The sequence below is a fragment of the Natator depressus genome, chromosome 13 (assembly GCF_965152275.1).
Source record: "Natator depressus isolate rNatDep1 chromosome 13, rNatDep2.hap1, whole genome shotgun sequence".
Classification (NCBI taxonomy): Eukaryota; Metazoa; Chordata; order Testudines; family Cheloniidae; genus Natator; species Natator depressus.
The window spans coordinates 3696949-3724304 of record NC_134246.1 but is presented as its reverse complement, the minus strand read 5'-3'; the positions used below and the strand labels follow the sequence as shown (position 1 = coordinate 3724304).

Sequence of the window (27356 nt, the reverse complement as noted above, 5' to 3'; positions counted from 1 at the left end):
GTTACCTGCTGCGGACTGAGCAGGCAGCAAAACCAGATGACGGGTAGAAAGCTTTGGGGTGGGGAGGCGGGGGAAGAGATGTGAGGGAAAAGGAGCATGGGTCGGTGTTTAGAAAAGCACAAGACTAAACTAGCTCCTGAGTTCTAATCCTGAGGCTGACTGGCTGTGACCGCCGAGGCGAGGTAGGCGTGCATCTAAATCCCATCGGGTACCGCAGTTGTACACGCAAATGGTCCCACTTGCCTGCAATGCGCATGCATCTGTGCTCGGTTACCAGGACGACACTTGCACCTTTGAGTGCCAGACTTCTTTAAAAACCGCACAGTGGCTTAGTTTGCCTGTCTGCTCCATGGGGATCACATTGCCCTGCCTTGCAGCGGGGCCGCAAGGCTGCACTGGGAAGCCCCTGGAGCTTCTTGGCGAGAAGATGCTTTAGACGTACAAAGCAGCTGTGCTCACCCCTGCACGTTCTTCTCCCCGACACCACCCAGCGAGGTGCGGAGTAAAACTGGGCCGTACATCGAGATGGGGAAAAGGGTCTGAGAACCTGAACGACTCAGATTTGCCTCCCCGCTCCCCCAGGGTATCTAACCCAGGAAGGGTATTCTGGCTTCCCTATGGCAGCACCTGGCACCGACCCACAAGCAAGACAGAACTTTGAACTTTTTATTACAAAAATATCCTGCAAGCAAAAAAAAAAAAAAGATATGTTGCAATCTGTACAAGTGGTCATTTAGTTAGTTTTGAAACATCCTGTCGAGATCTCCTGGCTTCCCCTTCCTCCTCCCCAGCTCCCTGCAGGATCAAACAGCTAGAATACAACCTAGTTACCAACACGTCTTAGTGCTAGATTATTTCTCCCTCTTCTGCCCTCCTTCCAAGGAATGGTACCACAAGTCCCACCTCTTCTCTTTAATACTGCTGAGGAAAGGAGGGCAGGGAAAGGGCTTTCGGCCATCACAATAACTGGGCAAGGGGGCCACATTCAGGCCTGGCATAAACAGGTATAATCCCCTGCCTGGAGCACCAGCTGCCAAGCCCAGCTCTTCCTGACCCTGGAAATCTTGAAACCTGAATCCTAGGGATAAGGTGAAAATTGAAATGGTGCGTTATCTGCAACCTCCCATGTAGAAAATCAGGAAGACGGCTGCTTCTGAAATGCCACTTGTGGTTGCATTTCAGCTTCGTTTGTCACTTTTCTTCGCTAGGCCAGTAAGTCTGCCCAGCAGTGGGGAAGGCCGAGAAGTCAGAAATCTGCACCCCTCCCCCCAGTGCTGATGGAGGGTTACTTGCTTATCAGAACTTCATTTGACAGGGTTGGGGATTATCATGCTGACTCTGACACTTAGTTTTTCGTCTCATCCTAGTGATGAGCACACAGCACTCCACCCATGGACAACACACAAGCATTGGCTTTTAGCTCTAAAGATGAACAGTTACATGTCAAACAGTCATGGTGACATTGCTCTCCGGGGGATGCCCTCCACCCGTGCATGAAGGCTTTCTTCTTGCTTCCAGGCACTGAGGCCGGGCGTGCTGGATGAACTGGCCAGCAGGAAGGGCTGAAAGGCAGCATAGCCCTGGAAGTAGCCTGTGCTCTGGCAGTAGAGGTTGGCTAGCCTCTTTCCCCCACCCCGGCTAGCACAAGCTTCTGTAGGAAGCCCGTTAGTCCCAATCTCATGAGGATAAGCTCTGTGGTTGGCAATGAGGATGCTCTGTACCAGGGGAACACAGGCCTGGGAGCGGTGGTGCCTAGGAGCTCATGACTAGTGTAGCTTGTGCATGGCTCCTGGGTCAGATCAAGACTCTCCGCTCTGCCCAGGGAGCTTCGCAGGCTGCGTTCCCCAGCCCAAGGTGTTCTGGGGCTGAGAAACGTCCTCACTTTGTTGATCTGATTGCAGAGCCTGGCGCTCAACCCGCAAGGGCACGAGTGGGTCACTGGTCTTAACATACTGCCCCCAGGATGGGATGACTGGGAAGGGGGAACCTCAGGTGGAAACTTAAGGAATTACTTACGACACACTTAGTTTGGCGGGAAATCTGAGCCTAAAAATGAGCAGTCTCGTTCAGACATGGGTTCTGGAGCAGGAGGAGGGAGGAAGTCTGAGAGGAAGAGGGAGTAGTCACTCTGGATCAAAGAGTGTCTGCTCTTCACAGAGGGACTCCAACAGGCAAGCTAGCTGGCCAATGTTACCTTGAGAACAGCAGTCCAGAGCCTGCTGCCAGACAGCTCTCTGCCACTACGTTATCTCCCAAAACAGCCTCCTCTCCTGCAGGTGGCTGATCTGCGGCAGGTTGGCAGCTTCTTCCATGCACACAACGTACTAAACTGGCTGCAGAGAAACTCAGGTGTTCACTAGACGGGGACAGCCCTTGTCTGGAGAGGTTACAAGATGGAGTAGGCCACTGCATCAGCGAAGCACTGAAAACAGTCTGTCTGCTTGACACATGTGAAAGGAAACTCAGTGCACCAAGCGAAGGACCTCTCCAGTCTTGTGACAAATCACCGGGGAGGGGGTGGGAATAGCAGAGATACTGGTCCAGAAATAAAGCTGCACGGTGTGAGGATCTTAGTTCAGTCTGGCCTCTCTGGGCCTGTTGTGGAAGTTGGTATTAGCTCAAGTGAGGACACAGCAGCATGGGGAGGCTTCGTACGCTGTGAGAAGCATTCCAGGCCCCAGGAATGCAGCTCCCATAGCTTGGCACCCACTTCCACTGTGCTCCTGGTGCCTCCATTGAGATCCAGTGTTGGAGGACCAGGGCTCCATGTCCAGCTAAGGGCCTGCCAGACTTCACCAAAACCCCAGTGAGCCCCGGACTGCTTTTAGCCTTGATCATTTCTTTTGGATTTGGACGCTGGCGTACTCCGAGATGGCTTCCTCGGGTCGGCGGGCAGGTCTTTTGGGTGCCTTGCTGAGGTGGACCATGTCCAGGTCAGCGTAGGTGAGATTGTCTTCAGCGACTGCCGGCTGGCCGGTCTGGATGCAGGTGTACTCCGACTGCGGGCTCGTCTCCATGAACCGGCGCGTGCTCTTCTTCTTCTGCTGCTTGTCAAAGTTCAGGTCTGCATAGGTCAGGGTGTTGGGATCAGAATCCTGAGTTGGGGGAGGGAGAAAACATGGAGTCAGTAGGGAGCTGTGTCCCCTGCAGCTGGCATACAGATGGGATATGAGCTGTTCATCCTGAGCTAAGAGTCTGGTCTAGTGGTTATAGCAGGAGATTGTGGCAAGAGCTAGAATCTACTCCCAGCACTGCTGCTGACTGACCCTGGGCAAGTCACTTAGTAGCCCAGTGCCTCAGTTTCCCCATCAGTAAACTGGGAATACAACTACTTCATTCATGACTAAAGTGCTCTGAGGTCCTTGGATGGACCCTGCTAGGGCAGCACAAGTATGATGTGCTACAATGTAAAGTCCTACCGCCTGAGACCTGGGGTCTGCGTTGATGAATTAGTGGTGCTGGATCCCCGAGACAGGGGGGATCCTGTCCCCATTCCAAACCAACCCCTCAACTATGCGCATCAGCTGCCAACTGGCTGGCTTGTTCAGCAGAGAACAAAGATGGAAATGGCTCTGGAGACGTATCTACCATCCCGGGCAGGATTAAGGCATGCTGGCGGGACATCTAGCCAGCAGCAGTGCAAGCTGTACTTGTTGGATAACTTGGCTCTAGAACGGTCACTCAGGCTCCTGGGGACACTCGATAATGTTTCAAGAGGGGCGGAGAAGCATGCTAGTCCACAGGGCCCGAGACTAACCAAAGACACTCGCTTGCTACCTTCAGGCTTCTCCAGGCAACTGAGATGCACTATTACCATCCACTGCAAGAATTCTCCCTTAAGTCTGCTGGCGAACGATGCTCTGAGGGAAGAACCAGGGGCAATACCGAGCCAGAGTCTGCAATCCCTTGCACCCCTGTAGACCTGGAGATGCTCCACTGGAGTCCACAGAATTACTCTAGACTTGCAGCAGTGTCAGTGAGATCATGGTCTGGGCGGCTATGTCCAGAATAGATGAGGTCTTTCCAGTGTTAGGCCAGCTGTGTGCGTACGTGAGCATGTGGACGAGCTGGGGCGGGGGGACAGAGCTCAATTCTGATCGGTAAATTACTCATAGCCACATCACAGAATGCAAAATAACTCTAGAAATAGCTTCCCTGGCTTATTGTACAGCTGGCTCTAGCCACAATAGAGCCAGACTTGTTCTTTGGGGAGGGGCGGGGGCGCCGGGGAGGAGGAGAAGAGAAATTCAGTGCGATGGAGGCAGCTTCCCTATGCAATTTAGAGAAGGAGTGTTTGTCCTGAACTGTGTGTCTCTCTCCCTCCCCCCAGCCACAGAAGTAGGCTCGCATAGCTGAGATTCTGAGCACTTAATAAACTGCCATGATTTTAGACTGACGCTTGGTATTTTCATGGTGTCTTCCGTCGTTCTCCCCTCTCCGGTTCCCCAAAGGAAGCTAGCTGTTACATACCTGGAGAGCTGTGCTGGGGCTCTTCTTGGGCTCGTGTAGCCTACAGAAAAAGCAACAGAACAGAGTCAAACACTCGTATTTTAAAATGGTAGCGCTGCTGGGTGACTAAGTTTTGCAGAGGATTCTTTCAGGTTAGGATGGCCGAGGACTGACTGACCGGTTGATTTCAGGACAGGGGAGAACCACTGGATACCAGTGTGTGATAATGGAGAACTAACTGCACCATGCAGAGTTTATCCTCACACAACACACAGACTTAAGTAGCCAGCTGGCCATAGGATGAAGATCTGGATTTCCCCAGGCTGCCTGTGTGTGGCATGGACAATAAAGAACAAGTGAATCATAGAATATCAGGGTTGGAAGGGACCTCAGGAGGTCTAGTCCAACCCCCAGCTCAAAGCAGGACCAACACCAACTAAATCATCCCAGCCAGGGCTTTGTCAAGCCTGACCTTAAAAACTTCTAAGGAAGGAGATTCCACCACCTCCCTAGGTAACGCAGGTTTACAGCTATTTAGTGGCTGGTTTACAGCTCAGTTAATGAATTTGTGGGTGTATGCTCGGCCAGGAACCTCCGTTCAGCAATGCTATGGGAGAACCATCTCCAGCGATGTCTGCTTGCTGGCTCGTAACTGTTTGTACAGAGAGCGACTTTACTGAGCAGTCTCTGGGTGGTAATTCTCAAACGGTCGTGTGCTGTAGCAGGCTGAGTCATGGCTCATGAGGTACTCTTGCCTTTACAATGGCTGAGATATTCAACCCCTCCACGTCACTAGAGCTAGAGACCAACGTCTCCATAGCACGGATCTCCTCTTCCATCCACTAGTGACTGAGCATCACATCAACCGCCATGTACAGGCGAAGAGCTTTTAAAGTGAAGCGTAGACCATCCTAAACCATGTTAGCCCGCATATGACATAGGAATTAAAGTTACAAACTTGGAACCTAGCTAAAACTTGACCCCAGTTCAGCCCTGGTGTCAACGCTTTGACTTCATTAACTCCTGTGGCTTTAAATTCCCTCACTGATTACCCAACAGTTCAATGAGGAAAGTGGAGATCGGTGCTTACCTTACAGAAGGGGAGCTTTTTCCTGTTTAAAAAGAGAAACACAACTTAAAAAACCTTACTGTAATAATCCCTCCTCCCCACATCATTTCACGTTACTTTATATTTTTTTAGCTCCTTTGCACACTATTTACTTTTTTTCTAACTTTTTTGTAGAAGTTGCTAGATCAGCCTTTCCAGAAACCCAATAACAGCATCTTCCTGCAAACTCTGCTGAACATATTGCAAAGCTCCTTTCCTTTCATTGCAGGACAAATCTTTGTGGGTGGAGTCTAAACCTTTCCTATTTTAGGAGTGTCTTTTGCAAGACAGAAATTGCATCAAATACAATATTATGGGCAGCCTGGGGGTTTTCAGAATGGACCTGCTTTATGAAGTTAAACATGGCGGCATGCTAGAGGAGTGATGGGAAATGAGTCAGAAGGCTGTAAGGGTATCAGAGTTCTGAGAAGGTCTTATTGCTCTTGCTGTTTAAAATGTTATCGGATCCCTTGATGAGATTATCCTCTGGTAATTCCCCTCCCCTCCCCTCTTATTTTTGGGATGAATCTTCCAGTGCCTTCCAGGCCCAGTACTGGGAGCTGTGATTCCTCCCGCAATTGGCAGAAACTAGAGGGGGGATGATAGCAGTGAGATTTTTCCCATTTAGCCTTCCATCAGACAAGAGGGATAACCCTACTGAGATCACAACCAGTACTGATGTTTCAGTGATGTATCAATGGAGTGCTGCATTGTTAGGCAAGAAGATACTGCAACAAACCAGTGCCTGAAACACCCTGAGCTTACAACAGATCCACAAACACACCTGCATCCCCACATGGGCTGATCTGGACCCTGTACAATCCCTTGTTGGACTAGCTGGTTGCAGCACCTGGAATGAGGTCTTTAGTTCATGACCTGGCAGAACCAGTGAAGTTTATAGGGGTGGTATTCCCTCCATGCTGGGAGTGGAACAAGTGGTGCAGCTGCACTGGTCCTTCCCACAGTGCAATGCTGAAGTTATCCAAGCACCTGCTCCTAGCAGCTGTGCGGGGCTCTATGGGATAGTGTTAGAATCTTATGTTCTAATGCATGGGGGTGAGAGTGTCTCCATCCAAAATGGTGTGGCCCCATGGACATGCTAAGCCCATTGCAAGGACACACACTGCAGCCCATCTTTCATGCAGTCAATGCTTTCCTTACTTGGTGTCCATACAGCAGTGCCCTCTAGAGGGGGCGTTAAACCAAGGGTCCTTTTACTTTTCATCTGTCCAGGAGGAAGTCAAATATCCCCTGGGCATTTCTGGAGAGCACTAGGAGAGAACCCTGGTGTCCTGGCCAGGATTCTCCCTCAACTACAGCTTTTAAATTCCCATAACTGCCCTTAGAATCTATAGTCATTGCCCCTACATCTATCTAGCCTGCACCTTCGTAGCGGGGTTTCGGGGTCCCTAGATGCTATATAGAACTAAAAGAGCAATGTAAAGAGAAGAATACGAAGTGTGACACATACATATGATTTCCATGATGCATAACTTAAAACTATTCCAGTGGCTGTTACCCTTAAGCTATAACTGACATTTCCCTATAGCTGCGAGTGAAATTCTCTTCCCCAGGTGAACGCTAACCAGTTCCGTTCATTTCATCCCATCCCCCCCGATGCTGGTGTGTTTGTAAAGCACTGCCTGGTGTATGGGAAGAGAGTGATCTAGCCAACGCACCCCCCCCGCCCCGGCAGGCACCCCTGGAAATAATTCATTTTTACCTTTGCGCTGTCGTACTCTGATGAGGTAGATGACAGCAATTACCAATACAACCAGCACTGCACAAACCACTGCTACGGCTATGTAGATCTTTTTTTCTTCAGATAAGTTACCCTCTGTAACAAGAGAGAAATTCAGGGATCATAGGAGGCCAGTATCAGAATAGTCAACCAGAAAAACTCCTCGCCAAACTGAGTTAGTTAAATGTAGAACATCTGGGCTTATGCCAAAGGGAGTTAGGAGCTCAACTCATGGAAATTCAGACTCCCTTTGGCCTCTTTGAGAATCTCAACCAAAGCTCAGGTCTGAAGTTTGGTACAAAGGGGAACTTCCCCGGAGTTTGATTGTACAGACCTGGGATTCCTACTCATAGCTGTTGTAGAGATGACAGGCCTATTCTGAAGGAGAGCGCTGTGCACCTTGAAAGCTTGTCCATTTCACCAACAGAAGTTTGGTCCAATAAAAGAGATTCCCTCCCCCACCTTGTCTCCCTCAGACCTAGTCTGTGGTGTTTCGGAGCGGATTCGGAATCCAGTTCGCTTGGTGCTCTAAGGTGTGTGGATAGAGTTACTGCAGCTGGCTGAAGTTTTTCTGGCAAACAGTGAAGTCACCAGAAAGTGTGTGCAGTTGGGTTCTTTATACCAAAAGCCTTGTGAATTCAGGCCAAATTCAGCAAATCTTTCAGCTGAAACAACTAATACGGCTTGTTTTGGGCATTTCAAAATCCAGACTTGGCTCTTGTTTTATTTTGAAATGGTGTTTTGTTTAGATGTTTAGCTAAAGTTTCGTTTAACGTAGAAAAAAGGGTGAGACACCCAAAACAAACTTCCATTTGGGGTCAAAATAAACAGTGTTTTGAGGGGTTGTTTTTGTTTTGTTTTGTTTTTAAATTTTTGCCCCTGCAGCAGAAAATCCATTATTCGCTCAGCTCTAATAATAACCAGTCTCAGCCCATCTGCTGAGCATATCTAGTGAAGACCAGCAACTCCAAGTTACCGTGTTCCCATTAGACTGTTCCATAGCTACAGAAAAGGGGTGGTGGAAGCCTTTGGGTCTCCGTATAACTTCTGGCAGCACCAGACAGCAACCCCCCCCCGCCCCCCCGAGTGGCACAGCAGGCCCTATAACTGTTCCTCTCAACCAACAGTGGGCTGGAGAGGAATATGAGAGAGACCCTTCACCCACAGACACACACCGTGTGGAGGGGTTAAGTTATGTCTTGGGATACAGAGGAAAGAGGAAGAGTCAAGAGGCAAGTGATCAGCTGTGCAGAATGTTCCTAGCGAAACCTCCAACAGGCCGAACTCTGAACGCAAGCCCCCAGGCAACACACACGGGCTGGTTCATCCCCAAACCAAACACACGGGTTCAGTCAGTCAACCGAACCCTGCTGCGTTTGCCCAGCTCCGGCTGGCAGCTGTTTGCATAAGATACTAGCTGGCCACATGGAACCTCATCCTCAGCTCTGCAGGAGTGACCATGCCTGAGCCCCTCTCCAAGGGACATTCATGCCCCTGCAGGGCTGCTGAGATGATCTGCCCTGGGCACAGAGTGCGGCCAAAGTGATGTTTCTGCCCTCAACCTTCCCCTTCCGCATCTGGGCCCCAGGAGAGCAGAGCTGAGCAATAATCCTGGAATAAAAGAGTCGCTGTTACACTGAGGCGCTCCACTGCCGGAGATGGGCTGAAATGACCCCTGGGTTCAGCAGAACAGACCTGGCATTTCCCAGCAGTGCAGGGGAGGGTTCAGCTGCACATTTACCTGCATCAGGTGAAGGACCATCTTTGCTTGGCTCAGGAGGTGGCTGGGAGATTGTCAGCATCTGGCTGGCATTGGTGGGGGGCTGGGAATCGTGTACAACCCGACAGGTGAACATGGACCGATTCCTCTGCTCAGTTGCTTTGACCTCCAGGGAGCTCTGCAGCGTGTACGTCCCATCTGGATTCTCGGCCAGGGGGGAGGATTTTCCAAGGTTCGTCTCATTTCCGTTCTCCAGCCAGGTGAGACTCGCATCCTTCGGGTAAAACCCCTCCGCGTGGCAGGTGAACATCACAGACTCGTTCAGTGCGACGGGCGCTGCTGGGTCACCCACTCGCAGCCTGGGTGGAACTGAGAACACAAATATCCTGTGCTCGGCATCTACAGAAATTCTCCTTTTCCTGCTGAGTTAGAGGGAAATTTCTGGGGCTGGACAGACTGACCTTCCCCCTGAGCCCATGTCCCACTTGCCATGTGATATTTTTTCAAGGGCAAAGAACTTTGGTTATCTCTAAGTTGCCTTCCCACGTGTGAGAGCCTTGGCCCCCTCACAGGAATAAACCCAGGGGAAGGCAAATGTTTTAAAATGAGCAGGCTGCAAAAACCCAAGTCTACCCAGTGTCCCCAATTTCCCTCCCCTTCCCCCTAGAAAAACCCCTGACAGACCCAGCCTGGGTACATTAAAATGGAGAGTGGTGTCTTACCAGGGTTTAAACAAAGTCAAACACCTTCTTCCTAACCCTGCCCTCCACTGGGCTGGAGTAGGGGATGTGCCAGCCCAGGGCAAAGAGTTTCAAAGTTTTAAGGGCACAAGGCAGAGTCCAGATCTGAATCTGGATTTCAGTGACTCCCCTCTTACCCCCCACTACCCAGCCCAAAGGAACCAAAGGCTGAAGGATCCATCTCTGCCCCTCCGCAGTAGCCCCAGCTGGGCTCCTACCTCGCAGAGCATCGCTGAGGTTGTAGGTCCCACGCAGGTGGGTGCTGTAAGGTAAGGTGCTGTGCTCTATCTGACAGGTGAGCTGGGAGCGGACGTCTCCTCGGGTCAGGCTCACCCCCACGGTGCTGGACATGTTGTAGGAGACGCTCTCGTGTTCGGGGAGAACCCGGGGCTGGGGGGCTGAGAGTTTGGCCCCATTTTTGAGCCAGGTCACAGTGATATTTCTGGGGGAGAATCCTCCTGACGTGCAGGTGAAAGTCACTGAGGGACCTGGCTCCGCCCTGCTGGGGGGGCCGGACACGGATGGGGCCGAGGGGCTGGCTGCAGGGAGAAGCATTTATCAGTCAGAGTCAGATCCCTGCGACTGAGAGCCCATCTCCCCACCCCATGGGGCCCGCTTCCCCACAGGGACAGCCTGAGATCGGGGGAGCCACAGCCCCTGTCCCTGAGCAGATGCAGGGCTGGGGTGTAGGGAGGCTAGAGTCATGGGCAGGGGTGCTGAACAATGTGTATAGTGGGGGTGCCGAGAGCTAGTGAACCAAACTGTAAACTGTGGATAAAATGGAAACCCCTTCAAGCCGGGGTGTGTGTGTGATATCACCCCTAGTTCCAGCACCTATGGTTATGGGTGGGAAATAGCCCCCATTTCTCCCCCCAAAAGCGGGGCTAGATACGCGCCTTAGACTGCGATCCACAAGAGCCCCACGTGAGGCAGGGAGCTACCTAAGCTCATGGGAGAGGACCAGGACAGGCATGTGTGCTAGGCCCCAGCCCTCTCGTGGTGATCGGTGCCTAAGTCCAGCTTTCAGGGGGTGCCCAGCTCCACGAAGTGATCCACGAATAGGAATCCCTGGCCTGGTGTCAGGCAGCTTAAGCACCCTAGGTGGTTGTGGTGTGAATAGGCAGGCGGGTAACTCCACGCACAACAGCTGGAGGTGGTGATGAGGGTGTGTGTCCCCCCCCTTAGCCTGGGGTTAGAGCACTCATCTGGCGTGGGGTGATCCCGGTTCAATTCCTCTCTGCCTGAGGGGGAGAGGAGTTGAACAGGGGTCTCCAGGTGAAGCTGTTCCACTCTGGATAACTAGTCACAGAACCAGAGAGAGGGGAGGAGGCTGGAGTCTGCTGGTTTGGGCACCCAGGTTGGAGGTGAGAGCCCAGGGCCCCGTTCCCCTGCTCCAGTGACTCTCTCTATGCACAATGGGACAGCTTCAATGGAGGGACTGAGGGAGCCCCCCAGAGGGTCCCATTGGTGCGGGGGTTAGAGCACTCTCCTGAGAGCGGGGAGACCCCTGTTTAACTCCCCTAACAAAGGGGGGAATTGAACTCAGGGCACTCGCACCCAGGTGAGTGCTCGAACCAACAAGTTTAAGGGAACGGGAGCTGCCTCCACCTCCTTCTCCTCAATTTTGAATGGGACCCAATACACTAGGTGGTCTCTGAGCACAGCGTCCAGCGGAGGGCAACAGAAATGATGAGGGGACTGGAACACACGACTTATGAGGAGAGGGTGAGGGAACTGGGATTGTTTAGTCTGCGGAAGAGAAGAATGAGGGGGGATTTGAGAGCTGCTTTCAACTACCGGAAAGGGGGTTCCAAAGAGGATGGATCTAGACTGTTCTCAGTGGTAGCAGATGACAGAACGAGGAGTAATGGTCTCAAGTTGCAGTGGGGGAAGTTTAGGTTGGATATTAGGAAAAACTTTTTCACTAGGAGGGTGGTGAAGCCCTGGAATGCGTTACCTAGGGAGGTGGTGGAATCTCCTTCCTTCAAAGTTTTTAAGGTCAGGCTTGACAAAGCCCTGGCTGGGATGATTTAGTTGGGGATTGGTCCTGCTTTGAGCAGGGGGTTGGACTAGATGAGCTCCTGAGGTCCCTTCCAACCCTGATATTCTATGATTCTACCAGCTTGGACTCTGCACGTGAGGTAGGCAGGTGGGTGCCCATCTCCCCCGGTTTGTGAATTGCTCTGGGGCTGAGGCAGCTGAATGGCCAAGGGGAAAACCAGAGGCCTAGGGAAGATCTACCCCGAGTTCAGGTGCCTCCACGGCGTGGGTGTTCTGTGGGTCACAGTGGACCGTACATCTGGATTGCGGTGCCTAAACCCAGTCTAAGGCCCCCAAATCATTTAGGTGCCTCAGCATAGGTGCTAGAACTGAAGTGGTTTCCATCATATGCAGGGTGTTTACAGTTTGGTTCAATGGCTCCCAGCACCCCCACGATACAGATTGTTCCAGCCCCCCTGTGCCTCAGTACCCTTGTGAAGCTAGCCCCAAATGCCTCATTCACGTACCCGAGCTCAGGCCAGGGGACTGAGCTACAGGGGAAGGAATTAAACGAGTGGGGGAGGGCGAAGTTACCCCAGGATTGCGTCTGGCTTCAGTTCCAGTTGTGCACGCAAGGAGCGAACTGGGGCTGGATGCTCCAGCCGCCCAGCTCCTGTGGGGCCTCCCCCCAGCTCTGTACGAGGCGGGGGAAATGGCGAGTCCCAGCCTGGTACACCGGCACCGCTGGGGTGATGGCAGAATCAGCCTGCCAATGCCAGCAGCACCTGCATTTTGGTGGGGGGAGGAGAAGGGAGGCACTAACCTGACACCTGCCTCCTCCCACCAGACCCCCCCTCCCCCCCCGGTGCTCATCGCAGTGTGAAGCCATCTTCAGAGGGCCAAGGCAGGGACAGAAATGGAGATTTTTGCCTGGTGCCCAGATTCCCCCAGGGCCATCAGTCATGGGGCAAATCTCCACCAGGCCTGCTTCAGCGCCGGTCTAGGGGAGCCCCATGGGAATCCCAGCTCCCCGGGGAGGGTCTGGGCGGAGCCAGGTTGTTCCCCGCCCTGGTCCCAGCCCCCGGCGGGCAGGGGCGTGTGGCTGGGACGGGAGCTCGCCCTCACCGCTCACAGTCACGGCCGTGCCAGCGCCGGATCTGATCTCCTCATCGGCTCCCGACCCCCTCTTAAACTTCACACAGCGATAGGTCCCGGCGTCCGCGGGGCGGGTGTCACTGATGCGGATGGTGAAGTCTGTGTCAGAGCCACTCACAGCCCGCGTCACCCGGGGGAATGATCCCCTCTCTGCATAAACGAGCTGCCGGCCCCCGCCCGAGCCCTTGAACCAATTCACGGGTCCTACTGGAGCGAGGCCGGTCACAAAGCAGGTCAGAGTGAGAGTCTCTCCCGCGGACACCGACACGGCGCCCTGGGGCTGCAGCAGCTGGAACTCCTCGGCCCCGGCCCCTGTAACAAAAACAACCTTCGTAATCCAGCTCTTTTACTCGACACCCCCCCTGCCCCGGGGCCGGGACACAGCCAGTGACACTGTTACGGGGGAGACCTTTAGAGTAACAGGCAGCACCGTTCCTCCCGTGGCCAAGGGCCGAGCCCATCACGTCTCCTTTCAGCAGGCGCTTACAGGATTGTCCTGCATTACGGCAATGCCCAGAGCCATCGCTCTGGGGCTGAGCCGCTGCCGGCAGAAGACGGGTATGGTCCAGCTTAAAAATACCTGCCAGGTTTATCAGCGTTGACTGAAAATAGCTGGGCTGGGCCAAATCCACTGGCCAATGCCCCAACCAGGGGACTCTGGGCCTGTTGGTATCACACAAACCGTTCCCATCTTCAGTACCCAGGTGATAGGCACCTTATACTTACCTAGCTAGTTACACACCTTCAGATTCTGTGCCCCTTTAAATTGCACACGCAATGAGGTGGAAATGTCAGTCTAGACAAACCACAATTTGTGGTTGTGCTGGATTATTGCCCTGGAGAAACTAACATTTAGTCATAAATTTTATATGCATGATTTGTCTTTGGGTATCTACAAGTGCCTTATCCCTTACCATACAAGCCCAGGTGGGGATGGCTTTATCTCTTACTACCTGTCAGGTCACGGTGTTTTCTTTTTTCTTTTACGAGAAAATATTGTAGGAGAAACAGGGACCCCCAAAGCAATGGAAGTTACAGCAGTGCTACAGGGTCACAGATTCTTCTGTATAGTACAGAGAGTAATTTAATTCAAGTAATCCACCTGGGCTGAGATGTGGTGGACATTCCTGGTATTGATCAAAGAAGGGATCTACAGCACTGAATACACTTCCAACCCAAAACATGGCTGAGCAATCGGGCTGGGCCATCTTGAAAAGTTTCAGTGGTTCCTCGCAAGGCAAGAGGCCTGTCAGCAATAATCCCAGCCTGATATCCGTGGGGCTGGTTTGGGCTTTGTCCTAGTTGTTAGGTAGGTGTAGCTTCCATCCAATGCCCATTGCCCAGTTATTTATACTTTTCCAAAACTATTCCATTTAAAATCCTCCAGCCCCCAGTTGTACAGGTTTGATCTCAGCACAGGAGGGTATCTTCTGTGGAGAGTAGTTATGTCACTTGAGTTACACCTGAAGTAGCAGGTCTCATCCCCATATATTCTACCCTGAGGTCTGAATGGTGAAACGGTGGGAGGAGGTTCTTCCAGCCACCACTTCCCTCACCCCGGCTCCTGTTGCCCCCAGTCTCCGTACAGGGCTCCCAGGAAGAGAGGTCCTCCTGGCTCCAAACTCAGCTACAGCAGTAGCAGTGGTGCTGAGTTACTGGTAAACTCCCTCCTGCAGGACTGGGGAGGAGCAGGAGTGAGGTGCCGAGCTGGAGAGCCACGTCATCCTGCTAACGAACGAGACAGAGCCCAAGTGATCATCAACAGAGCAGCCAAACTGACGCCATACAAAGTGCTGCCAAACGCGAACTAAAGAAAATATTTGTCTCCTAATCAGCCAGTTAGTCACCTTATGGGTTTTTTTGTAACGATATGAGGAAAATAAACTCCAGACAAGTGTGACTTTCCTGGTGACTGTTTAAAGCGATCAGTAGAAATGGCTGGGGTTACAATTAGAGGGGATGAAAGATTCACTTTTGTACTGACCTTTTTTTTAATGGGTGATTGTGTTGTTTCAGCTATATTCTCCTGCCAGTCCCAACCTGGCTCTGATGCTGCAAAGAAACTAGTTTAACACAGGGGAGGTGTCTTCCTTTCAGTGGATATCGTTAAACTTCTTAATTATGTAATGAATGCCCAGGGTGGGCACCTTAGAAATGGATCTTGTAAAAACAGATGCTGGTTTTACTTGTGAACCACATGACATTTCCTTGATGGGCCTGACCGTCCTCCCAAGAACTCCGTTGCCGTGGCTCTTCAATGATACCGGCACAAGAGAGAGGCAACTCAGGCCCCTGATGTCTATGGTGTAATTGCTCTAATGATTCTGTGCTCTGTACGTAGCTTCTTTACTCTTAAGTTAATACAGGAGAGTATAAAATACTCCTGCTCACTGGAAACTAAGCCCGTCTCTGCAGCATGTTGGGGTTATAAAACTTTCATGGGGACCCCCTGATTAGACACTTGGTCCTGCAACCAGTTGTGGTAGCATGGAGGCCTGGGCCTGGGCCACGTACCATTGACTTTGTGGTAGTACATGGGCATGGAAGTCCCTGCTAGAGGAATTGGCAGCAGGATCAGAGCCTTCGTGAATAATAATAATCATTAGCACTTACAGCGAGCTTTACAATTCCAACGCACTGTACAAAGATGAATGTATTGATCCCTACGTTAGCCCGTGAGGCAGGTTGGTGTTATCTCTTCTCTATCAGCAAAAAGAGCCATTTAAAAAAACACCCCACAAACTTAAGAACATAAGAATGGCCATGCTGGCTCAGACCAGTGGTCCATCTAGCCTAGTATCATTTCTCTGACGGTGGCCAGTGCCAGATACTTCAGAGGGAATGAACAGAATGGGGGAATGAGTAAGTGATCCAACCCTATCATCCAATCTCAGCTTCTGGCAGTTGGAGGCTTAGGGATACACCTCAAGTATGGGGTTGTATGCCTGACCATCTTGGCTAACAGCCATTGATGGTCCTATCGTCTATGAACTTATCTAATTCTTTTCTGAACCCAGTTACACTTGTGGCCTTCACAACATCCCCTGGCAACAAATTCCACAGGTTGACTGTGTGTTGTGTGAAGTACTTTCTTTTGTTTATTTTAAACCTGCTGCCTGTTAATTTCCTCAGGTGACCCTTAGTACTTGTGTTCTGTGAAGGGATGAATAACACTTTTTCTCCACACCAGGCATGATTTTATAGACCTCTATCCTATCCCCACTCAGTCGTCTCTTTTCTATGATGAACAGTCCCAGTCTTATTAATCTCTCCTCTATGGAAGTTGTTCCACACCCTTCATCATTTTTGTTCCCCTTCTCTGCATCTTTTCCAATTTTAACGCAAGAGACAAACTATTGTAATTAATACAAATACAAGAATAGGTCTTATTTCCTGCATTGAAATCTTTATCTTTATTTGGCTTCTATTGAATTCAAATACTGAATCTTAGAATAGCAGACCGGGGTAGCACCACTTGGCACTAAGCAGATGTGATATTTATGCCAATTCTTCCCAATTAACCAGAAGTTACTACCATTCCCTGCCAATAGGCTAAGTCACTTCCCTAGGAGACATCCCAATAAAACAGCTTCCCAATTAATCAGAGTATGCTATATTAGTTAATGCAAGTGGGCACTTTTGCACAGAATTCTCCACCTTGTGAGCCCGAGTGCTCATTTGCACGGCATATCAAGGCTGTGTGTCCACATGCATGTGCAGAAACAAGTATTTGCGCCGGTCAACTACGTGAGAACTTTGTCTGAGGTCTCTGAAAATGTCCTGAACATTCCAATTTACCTTCAAAAGATGATGATGATGATGATAAAGCAGCCTCAGATGAAACTTCATTGTTACCCTGACTTGCCATGCTCAGCTGACTGAGCTGTCTGGTTATCTAAAGCAAATTAAGTGTTGCAATACCCAGGCACAATGGGGCAGGCAAGGTGAGAGCTCAAGACCACCAGAAATAATGAAAAGTGCTGTAGTCAAGACCTGTAGAAGCAGCAGCAGGAGGAGCAATATAGGTAGAGATGCTCTGTAGCCTACACAGATATTTGATGGATTAATTTTGGCAACACTTGTCATGCCAATGCAGTTACTGAAACTGAATTGAACAAGATTTCTATCCATGCCATTGCTTACTGTTACATTTTTAAACGCTGCACGGAGGGAAGTGTAATATAGTTGCAGAGCTTCTGTGGCTGTTAATGGCACTCGCAGCTAAGAGTAAATCACTGCATACTATATTATGACTGGGAGTCAATAGATGGCACTGAAACAAATGGTGTTAAGTTTAACCAAACGTGTAAGTAGTTAGCTCTTGAGGAAATGCTTAGTGTTCGCTGTGATGCGCTTTTTTAAAAATACCGAGCATTTCACCAGTAAGGTCTGTTCTCTTTGCCTGAATCCAATACTAGTCTTTAGTGCAGCAGCTGCACACAGGTTATATCCCCACCATAAAACTGAAGACTTGGACTCAATATTGCCCTGTGAAGAGTTCCCTTTGCATTGCTCCAGTGGTGCAAAAGGGTCTTACAACTGCTGTAGAGACCAGATGATTTTCTCAGATAGCAGTTGGGATTTAGGCTCTCTCACCATGGTGGCCAATATCAAAATGCTTCAGAGGATGGTGCAAGACACCCCTACTGGACAACTATGGAATGACTTGCCATAGGGAAGTTTCTCCCTAGACCCTGTTAATTAGTGGCTGGTTGATGCCCCACCACAAGAGATTTTTTTTATTGCTTATAATTTCTTATCCCCTATAATGTAACCCATTAATGTTCTCTTCATCCATATAGATTCTCAATCCTTTGACACCTGAGAAATTCTTGGCATCAATTATTTCTTGTGGCAGCGAGTTCCACAGGTTAATTGTGCATTGTGTAAAAATATCAGTTTTAAGTTTGTTGCTTTCTGGCTACTGTTCCTTTCACAGGTAAGTCCTGGGTTTTGATGTGACTAAGAGCACCAGGACACTGAAATTTCCCCCAAAATAGAATGGAGCTGATACAGCATCAGCACTTTGATACTGAGACACAAGTGTGTCCAAAAGGACATTTTAAAGGTGGAAACCCCATTTCAGTAGAAGCTCAGTGGCATTTCAGAATGTGCAAGCTCAGTCTAGTCTCCATTTCATCCATCCGTAAGTGGTGGCAGTCTAACTCTGGGCTCATACAACGTTAAATTTTACGTTGTCCCTGAGTTTCTCAGATACCCGTTTACAGCAGTGTCCCTCTCTGGAGCATGTGCCTGGCATGTGAGAGAAGTTCTTTAAAGGGCAGGGAGTAGAGAGACTGGAGCATGTGTGAGCAGTGAGAAGAGAACATTAATCTCCGCTGTGCACGACTGTGAAACAAGGCATTGCACTCAACTTCTAGACTCAGACGTGCCTCCATTGAGCATTGAACTATTCCTGCACCAAAGCAGCCGAGCATTCACAGACATTTGAGTGTGCGAATGCGAGTGAGCCGTACTTGTACCAAGGGTCAGAGCACCAGGTTTAAGCTGCGTGTTTGAGAATTCTCTCCAGAAGCGACTCTGTTTGGCTCAGCACGGAACGAGCGTTCCTCAAACCCGGCAGCAGAACCTGGCACAAGGCTGTGAAGAGCTGACGCAGATGAGCTATGCCTACTGGCATCTTATCTCTGAATGTAATAGATACAGATCGACCATTCCTGTAACAGAGCCCACTAAGCAGCCCAGATAAGGATCTGACCACTTTGGTCATAGCTAAGACTGCACTCAGACTCAGTTACTTGTGTGCACAGGAGAAGGGAAAGTTAAACTTCTGCTCTGCACCTAGCCAGTACATCTGATTGCCTAATTTTTCTGGGTGCCTCAAGCAAGGTCTGTGCAACCCAGGAAGTAAGAGATCTAAAAGCTTTCTGCAATATCTGCTCTCGCCCCCTAACCTGCTGCTGCTTCCTGAGATTTAGAGCTCCAGCAGCTTCTCCAAACCCTCCTACACTCTCCCAGGAAACAGAACCAATTGCGTGTGACTTCTGATCATCTGACCAAACACAACAGCTCAAATTTTGTCTATAGAATCCTTGCAGCAACCCAATCAATTCAAAGAGTATAAAAAGATGAAATTCTTACAACCACCACATTGGAGGAAATCCCAATCATTTCGGTAAGCACGAAGAGGCCAAACTCATCAAGTCAACTGTTTAGCACGAATAATTCACTCAGCTCTGTTCCACACACAAGTCTTGTTAGCTCCGGATTTAATTTTTGTAAATTACTGCAACCAACCAATAGCCTTGAAACACAGGGACAGATGATAAAGAAAAAAAACCCACATCTCTCCCAGCTAATTTGCGGTTGTGTTCCTCATTTGGGTCTTTATCTTACCTTTGTCAAAGAAGACCTCCTTTCCCCATGCATCTCCATAATGGGTGTCATCAGCTGGGTTTCCCCTGTTGAGAGTCACTAGATTTAAGTGTGACCTGTTGGTGAATGTATGTTACAGATCCCTCTCTGTGCCCTATCCACAGAGGATATAAATCTCTAGAGAGCATTGGCTTTTAGCTCTGGAGGTCTCTGGTTCCCATTTGTGGACCAAGCTGGTGGCCGTCACATGAGTTCTTGAGGCATGGAGATAGGTTATCCTTGGTAGATGGCTCCTTGCCATGGAATTGGCACCAGAGTCATTGTGTTGGCCTTAAAGGAATTGTGCCAGGGTTGTCGTCTTGACTACTCGTTTGCTGGACTCTGGGCTCAACTCTGGAAGTGATTTCCACCAGGCAGGCTGAGACAGAGGACTGGGGTGAATGGCTTGTACTGCTGCCTAATGCATGCAAGGCTGGCTGATAGGTTTAGATATATACACTGTTCCCAGAAGCCATGGCCACGAGTGCACAATTATTGCACAGAAGTAATATTAAATATGGGCCTTGGCGCACTGCGCACTAATTGCTTTGAAAATGGACCTAACTGACTAGCAGAGCTGTTCTCTTCCATAATCACTTGGAAATAACAGGAAAGCAGCTTCTGCTGCAAAAATAAGGGCTTCTATTGTATTGCCAATATATTGGCTTCATCTTTGGTCATAGAACTGCTTCGTGAAAGAATTCTAGACATTCTTGTCCATCTGCCCACGGCAATCCTCACTAGAACTGCCCAGTCCAGCAAGTCTCACTCAGGTACGACTCGCAAGGTTTTCAGTGGGAGTTTGCCTTGGAGATCCTTCAGTCCTACCTAGGTTCCTGTACCAACACTCATCACTGTAACATCTCCACTTCCTGAGGATCGGGCCCTAAAGAGAACGTGATGGAGTGGAACTGAATGCTCGCTACTGTGGGTGATTTATTTCTCCAACAAAAATTCACTGGGAAGATAATTTTCCTTTTGCATTATGCTCACAACAGCAATGTTTGACTAAATTACATCTACTAAAGAGGGAGCTGTTTCCAACATTAACTGTCTAAGAGCAAAACAAAATTCTGCTCTGTCTAGAGGAAGATCCCGGCTAAAGTTTCCCAGTAGGAATGAACCTGTCAATATCAGTAGCCCTAGGCAGGGGGAGTGTATAGGCTAGTAGAATGTACAGTGTGCAGTGGATGTGAGAGAGCTCTCTTCTTCCTCCTCCCTCTCGCCATCTGTCGATCTCTCTATCTGAAAGGCAAGAACTGTACCCAGAGAGGAGGAAGATGGGGGAAGTGTCTGCTCTGGAATCCTGGGGGGTCTGAGGAGCCTTAGGAACAGATATCAATGGGTCTGGATGTGGTTCAGCCAAGTTGTGTGTATTATGCAGGCTTTCAGAGGGACAGAATCTGATCTCAGTTACACCAATATAAATCTGGAGTAACTCCATGGACGTGAGTAGAATTACTTTGCATTTACACCAGTATAACTAGGAGAGGAACTTGGGCCATGAACTGTAACTGTTGGTCACTGTTGTTGAAACCCACTATCCATAGTCTCCAGTTAGGATGGCGTTTCCCCCCCCTGGCACCCCGCATCCTCAAGCTACTCAGCATGTATAGGAAGTGGCAGAGTTTTAGAAACTTTCTTTCGTGCTCCTGGAGCTCAAGCCCATCTGTGTTTTGAAGTGAGGATCTGCAGGCAGCTCATCCGTATCATGCACTGGCTCGTCCAACCCTATTCTTGCAACGTGTGCACATCCGAATGGCTGTCAGCTTCTAACTGAAGAGGAGTTTGTGGTTAATGAGTCTGTTCATTGTTGTCGAGTCCAATTGGTGACCCGCATTCTGCCACAGGTCGGCCAGTTGTGTTGCTGCAGCTGGTGAGGCCAGCGCACTAGATGTGGCTGTTTGTTTCAGATGGAGCTGGCACTTTGAGAAGAACCATCAGTGTAACTGTGAAACAAACACACCATCACTGCTGTTGGCTGAAGATGCAACTCGCCCATCTGGCGGCTTTGGTCTCCTTGTCGCCTCTGTCAGCATTGCCCAGCTGTACGCTCTTTGGGAATATATTTCAAATGTTGCTTTTGCCCAGCTTGTATCAGCCCTTTTCCCCCATCCTCCCAACTCAGCCACTTCTCCATAACCTAAGATGACCTGTTGGTCCGTAGATCAGACATAAGCTACTGCTGATATTAGGATTTACTGTAATGGCTCAGAAGCATTTGCAGGACGGGCACAGCACGCAAGCGTCAGACACGAGCTGCCATGCTAGCATTTCCTAGCTTCCACTAGGCGTATTTACATCGCACAGCTTACAAGTACACAACTATCACTGGAGTCACCATACAAAACGGGCCTACCTCTCAGCATGCCTATTGCCATAGTGGGCTAATTAATTCCTGGTACAATTCTAGCGATGTCAGCGGAGTAACTCCAGGGAGGCATTTGGCCCAGGATGAGTTCAGAAAAGGCTTGAAATGCCGAGATCCATCAGTGGTGCGAGTCCCTTTCCCCTCATCATTATGAAAAAAGAGGAAACTGAGCTGAAAAACCCTGAATAGACATGCCGACTGCAGCATACAAGCAAGAAAATGCAAAGTTTAGGCTGAAACTCCATTCCCTGCTGCAATTCAGTGTGACAAAGTTCCTCCTCTACCTTGGTGGGTCTTGCGCTTATTGGCGGATTTGCTCGCCTTGGAGTTTCACGGTAGCCCTCAGTTTGGCTGTTTTCGTGAACCCACAGTCCAGGTCGACTCCTCCTGTGTCTGACCAGGAGTTGGGAGGTTTGGGGGGAACCCGGGCCCGCCCTCTACTCCGGGTTCCAGCCCAGGGCCCTGTGGAATGCAGCTGTCTAGAGCGCCTCCTGGAACAGCTGTGCGACAGCTACAACTCCCTGGGCTACTTCCCCATGGCCTCCTCCCAACACCTTCTTTATCCTCACCACAGGACCTTCCTCCTGGTGTCTGATAATGCTTGTACTCTACAGTCCGCATTCTCACTCTCAGCTCCGAGCACCTCTTGCTCCCAGCTCCTTACACGCGCACCACAAACTGAATTGAGCTCCTTTTTAAAACCAAGGTGCCCTGATTAGCCTGCCTTAATTGATTCTAGCAGCTTCTTGATTGGCTGCAGGTGTTCTAATCAGCCTGTCTTAATTGTCTCCAGAAGGTTCCTGTTTGTTCTGGAACCTTCCCTGTTACCTTACCCAGGGAAAAGGGACCTACTTAACCCGGGGCTAATATCTGCCTTCTATTACTCTCCTTTAGCCATCTGGCCTGACCCTGTCACATCAGTTACTGGATATTTTCTCTTCCTTACTTATTTTCCCCACAATTAAACCCCATCATCTCTCCCCCTCCCCATTGTCTCCCCAAAGCAAAACACAAGCACTGTTATAGGGGAGCTTCTGAATCCACCAGTATTTCAATGGGTTTAAAATCAGGCAAGAATTCACCCATCGCTTTCCATGAAGGCTCCTATTACACAGCACGGAAGCGCTGAGTGGGAGGGTGTTCAGAAAGTTTCTTCTAATAGTCTGTGCAATACAGCTACTGACTCAGACACTGATCATGTGACACATATACTGTACAGTGGTCAAGATCATGAGTTCCTTCTGCCGCATCACACGCATGGAAAAGAGATCATTTGCACAGCCAGCTTCCACAAACGAAAGACAAGCTGTTCCTCCCAAGCGAACATGCATTCGGCAACAAATCCCTTCTCAGGCACAGCATTGAACAGTGTCTTAGAAAACCCATTTTCTTAGGAAACTGGCAACTCGTGTTTTAGGACCCAACCTGCAAGGTGCTGAGCACCCTTAACGCCTTTAAAAGTTAGAATTAAGAATGAGTTAAGGAGGGTTAAGCATGTGCTGATCCCCGCAGGATTGGGGCCCTTAATGCTCATCTGCTGCAATCTACTTTACCATGATGTTAAATTTCAGGGATAGTGAGATGTTGTTTTTAAAAGCACTGTAAGTGTGGAAATCCTCATACCGCAGGCCCAGAACTTGTACAGTATAGAATTCATAATGGTGGGGAAGTGGCGAAGGCTAGAGTGAATTACGATGCTCCAGGCCCAGCAAGGAGGCAGTATCCTGCATGGTGTCCCGCAGCACGGGCTCAGCATCGTATATCCTTACCTTGATTTTTTGCTTGGCTTAGGAGAGCAGTAAGTTTGTTATTTGTGGTTTAAAATTTCTGGTTCGGTGAGTCATTAATTTTTCCCTTCTCCCCATTTTCAAGTCACTTGATGCTAGACGGGTTGGAATGGGTTAAGGTTTAATTGCAGGAGAGCTGCAGCTCTTGCCTAAATTCTTGCCCACAAAAATAGCTTTTCTTCAAAAGCAATTTAAAGTAACACTGGAAGGAGCATAAAAGTGTTATTAAGCGAGGACTTCACATTCGTAAAGAAATATGCAGCTGGTTTGAATATTTGCAGTCAGTGTCATTGTCACTCGTTGGAATGAGACAATTTCAACTGGAGAAGGAGCCCAACAATAATTCACTAGGTACAATGCTTAAAATTCCCCCCAGTGGGGATACCCAGTTAAGGAAATTAACAGGTGCTTGCTATAAATGAGCATGGAATTTGCAACTCAGAAAAAGGAGAAGAAAGCCAGAGATCAATTTACACAGCGCTATAGGGAGCCCCAGACAGCCTCTGGTGGGTTACAGGAAGGGTGTATTTCACGTGGGTGACAGCAGCAGAAAGTGGGTGTAGTTCACCAGGGTAATGTCATCTGCTTCAGCGACCTCCCCTCCCCCGCCATCTCCCCAGCACGGACAGAACCCCAGAACCATTTATCTGAATCTCCTACACAGGGAGAACTTAGAGAAATGGAACCCAGAGCTGAATCAGCCCAGTTGTTCAGGAAAATTGGTGTCAGGGAGGTGGGGGGAAGTCATGGCTTTGATTTGGCAAAGCTCTAGTTCAAAGGCAGCTTTACCAGGGATCAGCCAGTGCCACTTTTTTGCAGGGAAGAAATATTCTGGGTTGTTTTGCCTTTTTCCTACCCCCTCAGAAATTTCTTTGTGGCAACCATCCCTGGAACCCGTCAGCCTTAGACAGCAGTGGTCACAGTCAGCACGGAAAGAACCCCACATACATTTTCACCTGAAAATTTTGCCCTTATGATTGGGACACAGAACTCCTCTTGGAAACGGACAGACTAGAGAGGTTCTCTCCCTCTCTTCCCCCCCCCCCACCAGTCGATAGTCAGTGGCATGTTCTGGCTCATGGACTGGCATTAGAGGTGGTTGGACATTAGCAGGAGCTGGCTACCCCAACATCTTTCCTGTGAGGGCTTCCAATGAAACGCAGACCTTGACTTTGGTCACACAGGTGGCCTTACATGAATTAGAGAAGGAAGGTTCACCAATTACTTAATCCCGAGGCAGAAATAAAATTACTGACATCATTTCAGCTGCAAGCGAAGCACCATTGAAAGCAGCCGCCGCAGGGCTCATTTCCTGGTGGGAGAGGGAGGTTTACTGACACTGATAGAGGGAAGGGAGTGAAAAGAGGGAAGTGCAAATGGCAGGAAGAATAAATAAATACTTTAGATGCACCACAATCGCAACTTTCATCATCGATCTCAGAGCCTTTTGCAAGCCTTAAAGGAATCATCTGGCAGAGCCAGGAATGTGAGCCAGGAGCCCTGATTGGTGCTCAGATACCATGGGGCGAACACAGTATAAATCCCTAGATTAGGCTCTGTCTACACTAGCACTTTTGTCGGCAAAACTTTTGCCAGTCAGGGACGTGGAAAAAACCACCCTCGTGACCGACGTAAATTTCACCAACAAAAGCGGACAGCACTATTTCAGCAGGAGAGCTGCTCCCACCAACAGAGCTACCGCCCCTCGTTGAAAGTGGCTTAATTAAGTTCTCTCCTGCCGGCATAGAGCGGCTACACAGGAGCCCTTACAGCGGCGCAGCTATGCCACTGTACAGTCTGGAGTGTAGACATAACCTACACAGGGTCAAACGGAGCTTGGAGTCGGTGTGTGCAACTTCCCTTGTGATGCAGAATTCATGTTGGGCGTAATTTGGCCAGAAAACTGATGCACACTCCGGGAAGTTATACTGATTTGGTGTTCGGTGATTGTGCAAAGCGAGTGAGATGTGCACACCACGCAGTGCAGAAAGGAGGTTAAGGAACAAGAAAAGCAACTACCCGAGTGGGTAAGAAAACAGCTATTTTACACCTGTGCCCATTTTACAGCCTCCTACGCGGCCTCATGAAAATTAATCTGGAATAAGATAGGGTGTGAATTTAAAACAGATCAACTATTCCTGATTAACTCCCTGTGTGGATACTTTTCTTCTGGACTAAGAGCGTCCACACAGGGCGTTAATCAGGAATAACTTCCTGTGCTGACATGCCCTTAGTTGCCCTTCTATTACGCTGACTGTTTGTATGTAAATTACACCAATTCCGTACACCGCCTGAATGGCAGATTTATGCAATTTTGACAAATTCACCATCTACACCCATCTGCTGATGAGCTCGCATCAGCCATATGAGTTCAGACCCCTGCTGAATTCAGCCCCTGGTGCCCCTTTTTCACCAGGGCAAGGACAAGGTGTTTACCTTGTAGCAGAATCCATGGATTAGAGAAAATCAAACAAACCACAGCCATGAGCCAAGTTACCCAGTGGGATCCTGGGGTTCCCATAACCCCTGCGGAACGAGGGGGCCAGAGCCCAGGTTCCTACCGTCCATAGACAATCCCCCTGTCCCTTTAATTCACATCTCTGGCCCCCTCCCCTGGAGTGGTGCGGCGGTAGTTAAAGGTCAATACGTATCTATATTGTGCACCAGACCCTCCTGGATGGAAAGGGTTTCTATAGGGGAAGGTTGAGGGGAACCAGAGACCAGGGAAAGGAAGAGATGGGGCGGGGGGGGGGGCAGGATCAAGACAGGACCCAACAATCCTTCTGCCAGGAGTATCCAGCTCTGCCAGCAGCAGGTGAGAGGCAGCGTCACTTACCCGGCCGGCCGAGCAGGGCGAGGAGCAGCAGGCAGGGCAGCCGGCAGGCAGGGCAGCTGGAACGGCTGGCGACAGGCTCCATCGCGGGCGCCTGGCAGGGACAGAAAGGAGAAGAGTTGCGTGAAGAGCAGGGTCCGGGGCAGGGCAGCGGCAGGAGGAAATTACGCCGGCGCCCCAGCCCGAAGGGAGGAGGAGGAAGAGGAATCGGACCGATCCCGATCCTGCCCCGGGGAGATGCCACGCACCGGCGGCGGCCGCTTGGTGCTGCCCAGGCGGTATCCAAATCCCCGGCGCGGTGACCCCTGCGAACCCGCCGCCTTCCTCAATCACATGCCGCCCCGCTGCGACGCCCCCTCCGCGGCGGGGAGCAGAAAGGAGCGCGGGGTGCACCTGGCCGGCCGGCCGCAGGGGGAGCGCTCCGCCCCCGTGCGCTGCAGCGGGCCGCCGCGCGCCCTCTGCGTCCCCGGGCGAGGCAGCGCGCGGACCCGGCCGCCCGGCTCCCGCGGCTGGGCTGGCTGCCGCTCCGGTTCTCCGCCGCGGCTGCTGCTGGCGCTCGGCCCCCCCCGCCCGTTGCCTAGCAGTCAGGACTTGATGAGACTCTGCTTCCACAATGTACCAGTGCAGAGAGCCCCCCCGCAGCTTTCAGGCCAGCCCCGATTTAAGGTAGCTTGCCCGGGCGGTGCAGCGGAACCAGCCCCAGAAGGGGCCCTGCCTGGCCCCGCACAAACTTGTTTTTCTAAGGTCATTCCTGCCTGCTTGAATCAGCCATACGTTGCTGGCTTAAGGTGGGCTGGGCGAGTTCCCTGCCCTCCTCCCTGGGCTCCAGGCCTCCCCAGCTCACTTCGGCTGCTGCTGGGGCGGTCCCTGCGTCGCTCATTGCCTTCGCCAATCGCTTCCCCAGCCAGGCGTGGGAGTGGAGCCAGGAGCCCGCCTTGGTCTGCACCAATCCTCTCCCAGATGCTCCCCATGGAACCCAGGGAAAGGCTGAGGAAGAACTGGAGGGCAGGGAAAGCAGGAAGCAGAGGGGTTGAGAGGACGGGCTGCCCAGTAGTTAGAGCACTAGTCTATGACTTGGAAGACAGGGGTACGAGCCC

General features: G+C 50.4%; 1 protein-coding gene across 1 annotated transcript; it reads right to left on the bottom strand.

Annotated features, from left to right (window-relative positions):
- Nucleotides 1-2490: 2490 nt before the first annotated feature.
- Nucleotides 2491-26353, bottom strand: LOC141997819 (tyrosine-protein phosphatase non-receptor type substrate 1-like). The gene is made up of 8 exons (XM_074970276.1): nucleotides 26263-26353; nucleotides 12864-13205; nucleotides 9977-10297; nucleotides 9040-9387; nucleotides 7281-7394; nucleotides 5540-5561; nucleotides 4471-4510; nucleotides 2491-3095 (listed from the first exon to the last, which is right to left on the bottom strand). Exons 1-8 carry the CDS (start codon nucleotides 26342-26344, stop codon nucleotides 2835-2837), a joined length of 1530 nt encoding a protein of 509 aa, XP_074826377.1. The 5' UTR covers nucleotides 26345-26353; the 3' UTR covers nucleotides 2491-2834.
- Between the last annotated feature and the right edge of the window lie 1003 nt (nucleotides 26354-27356).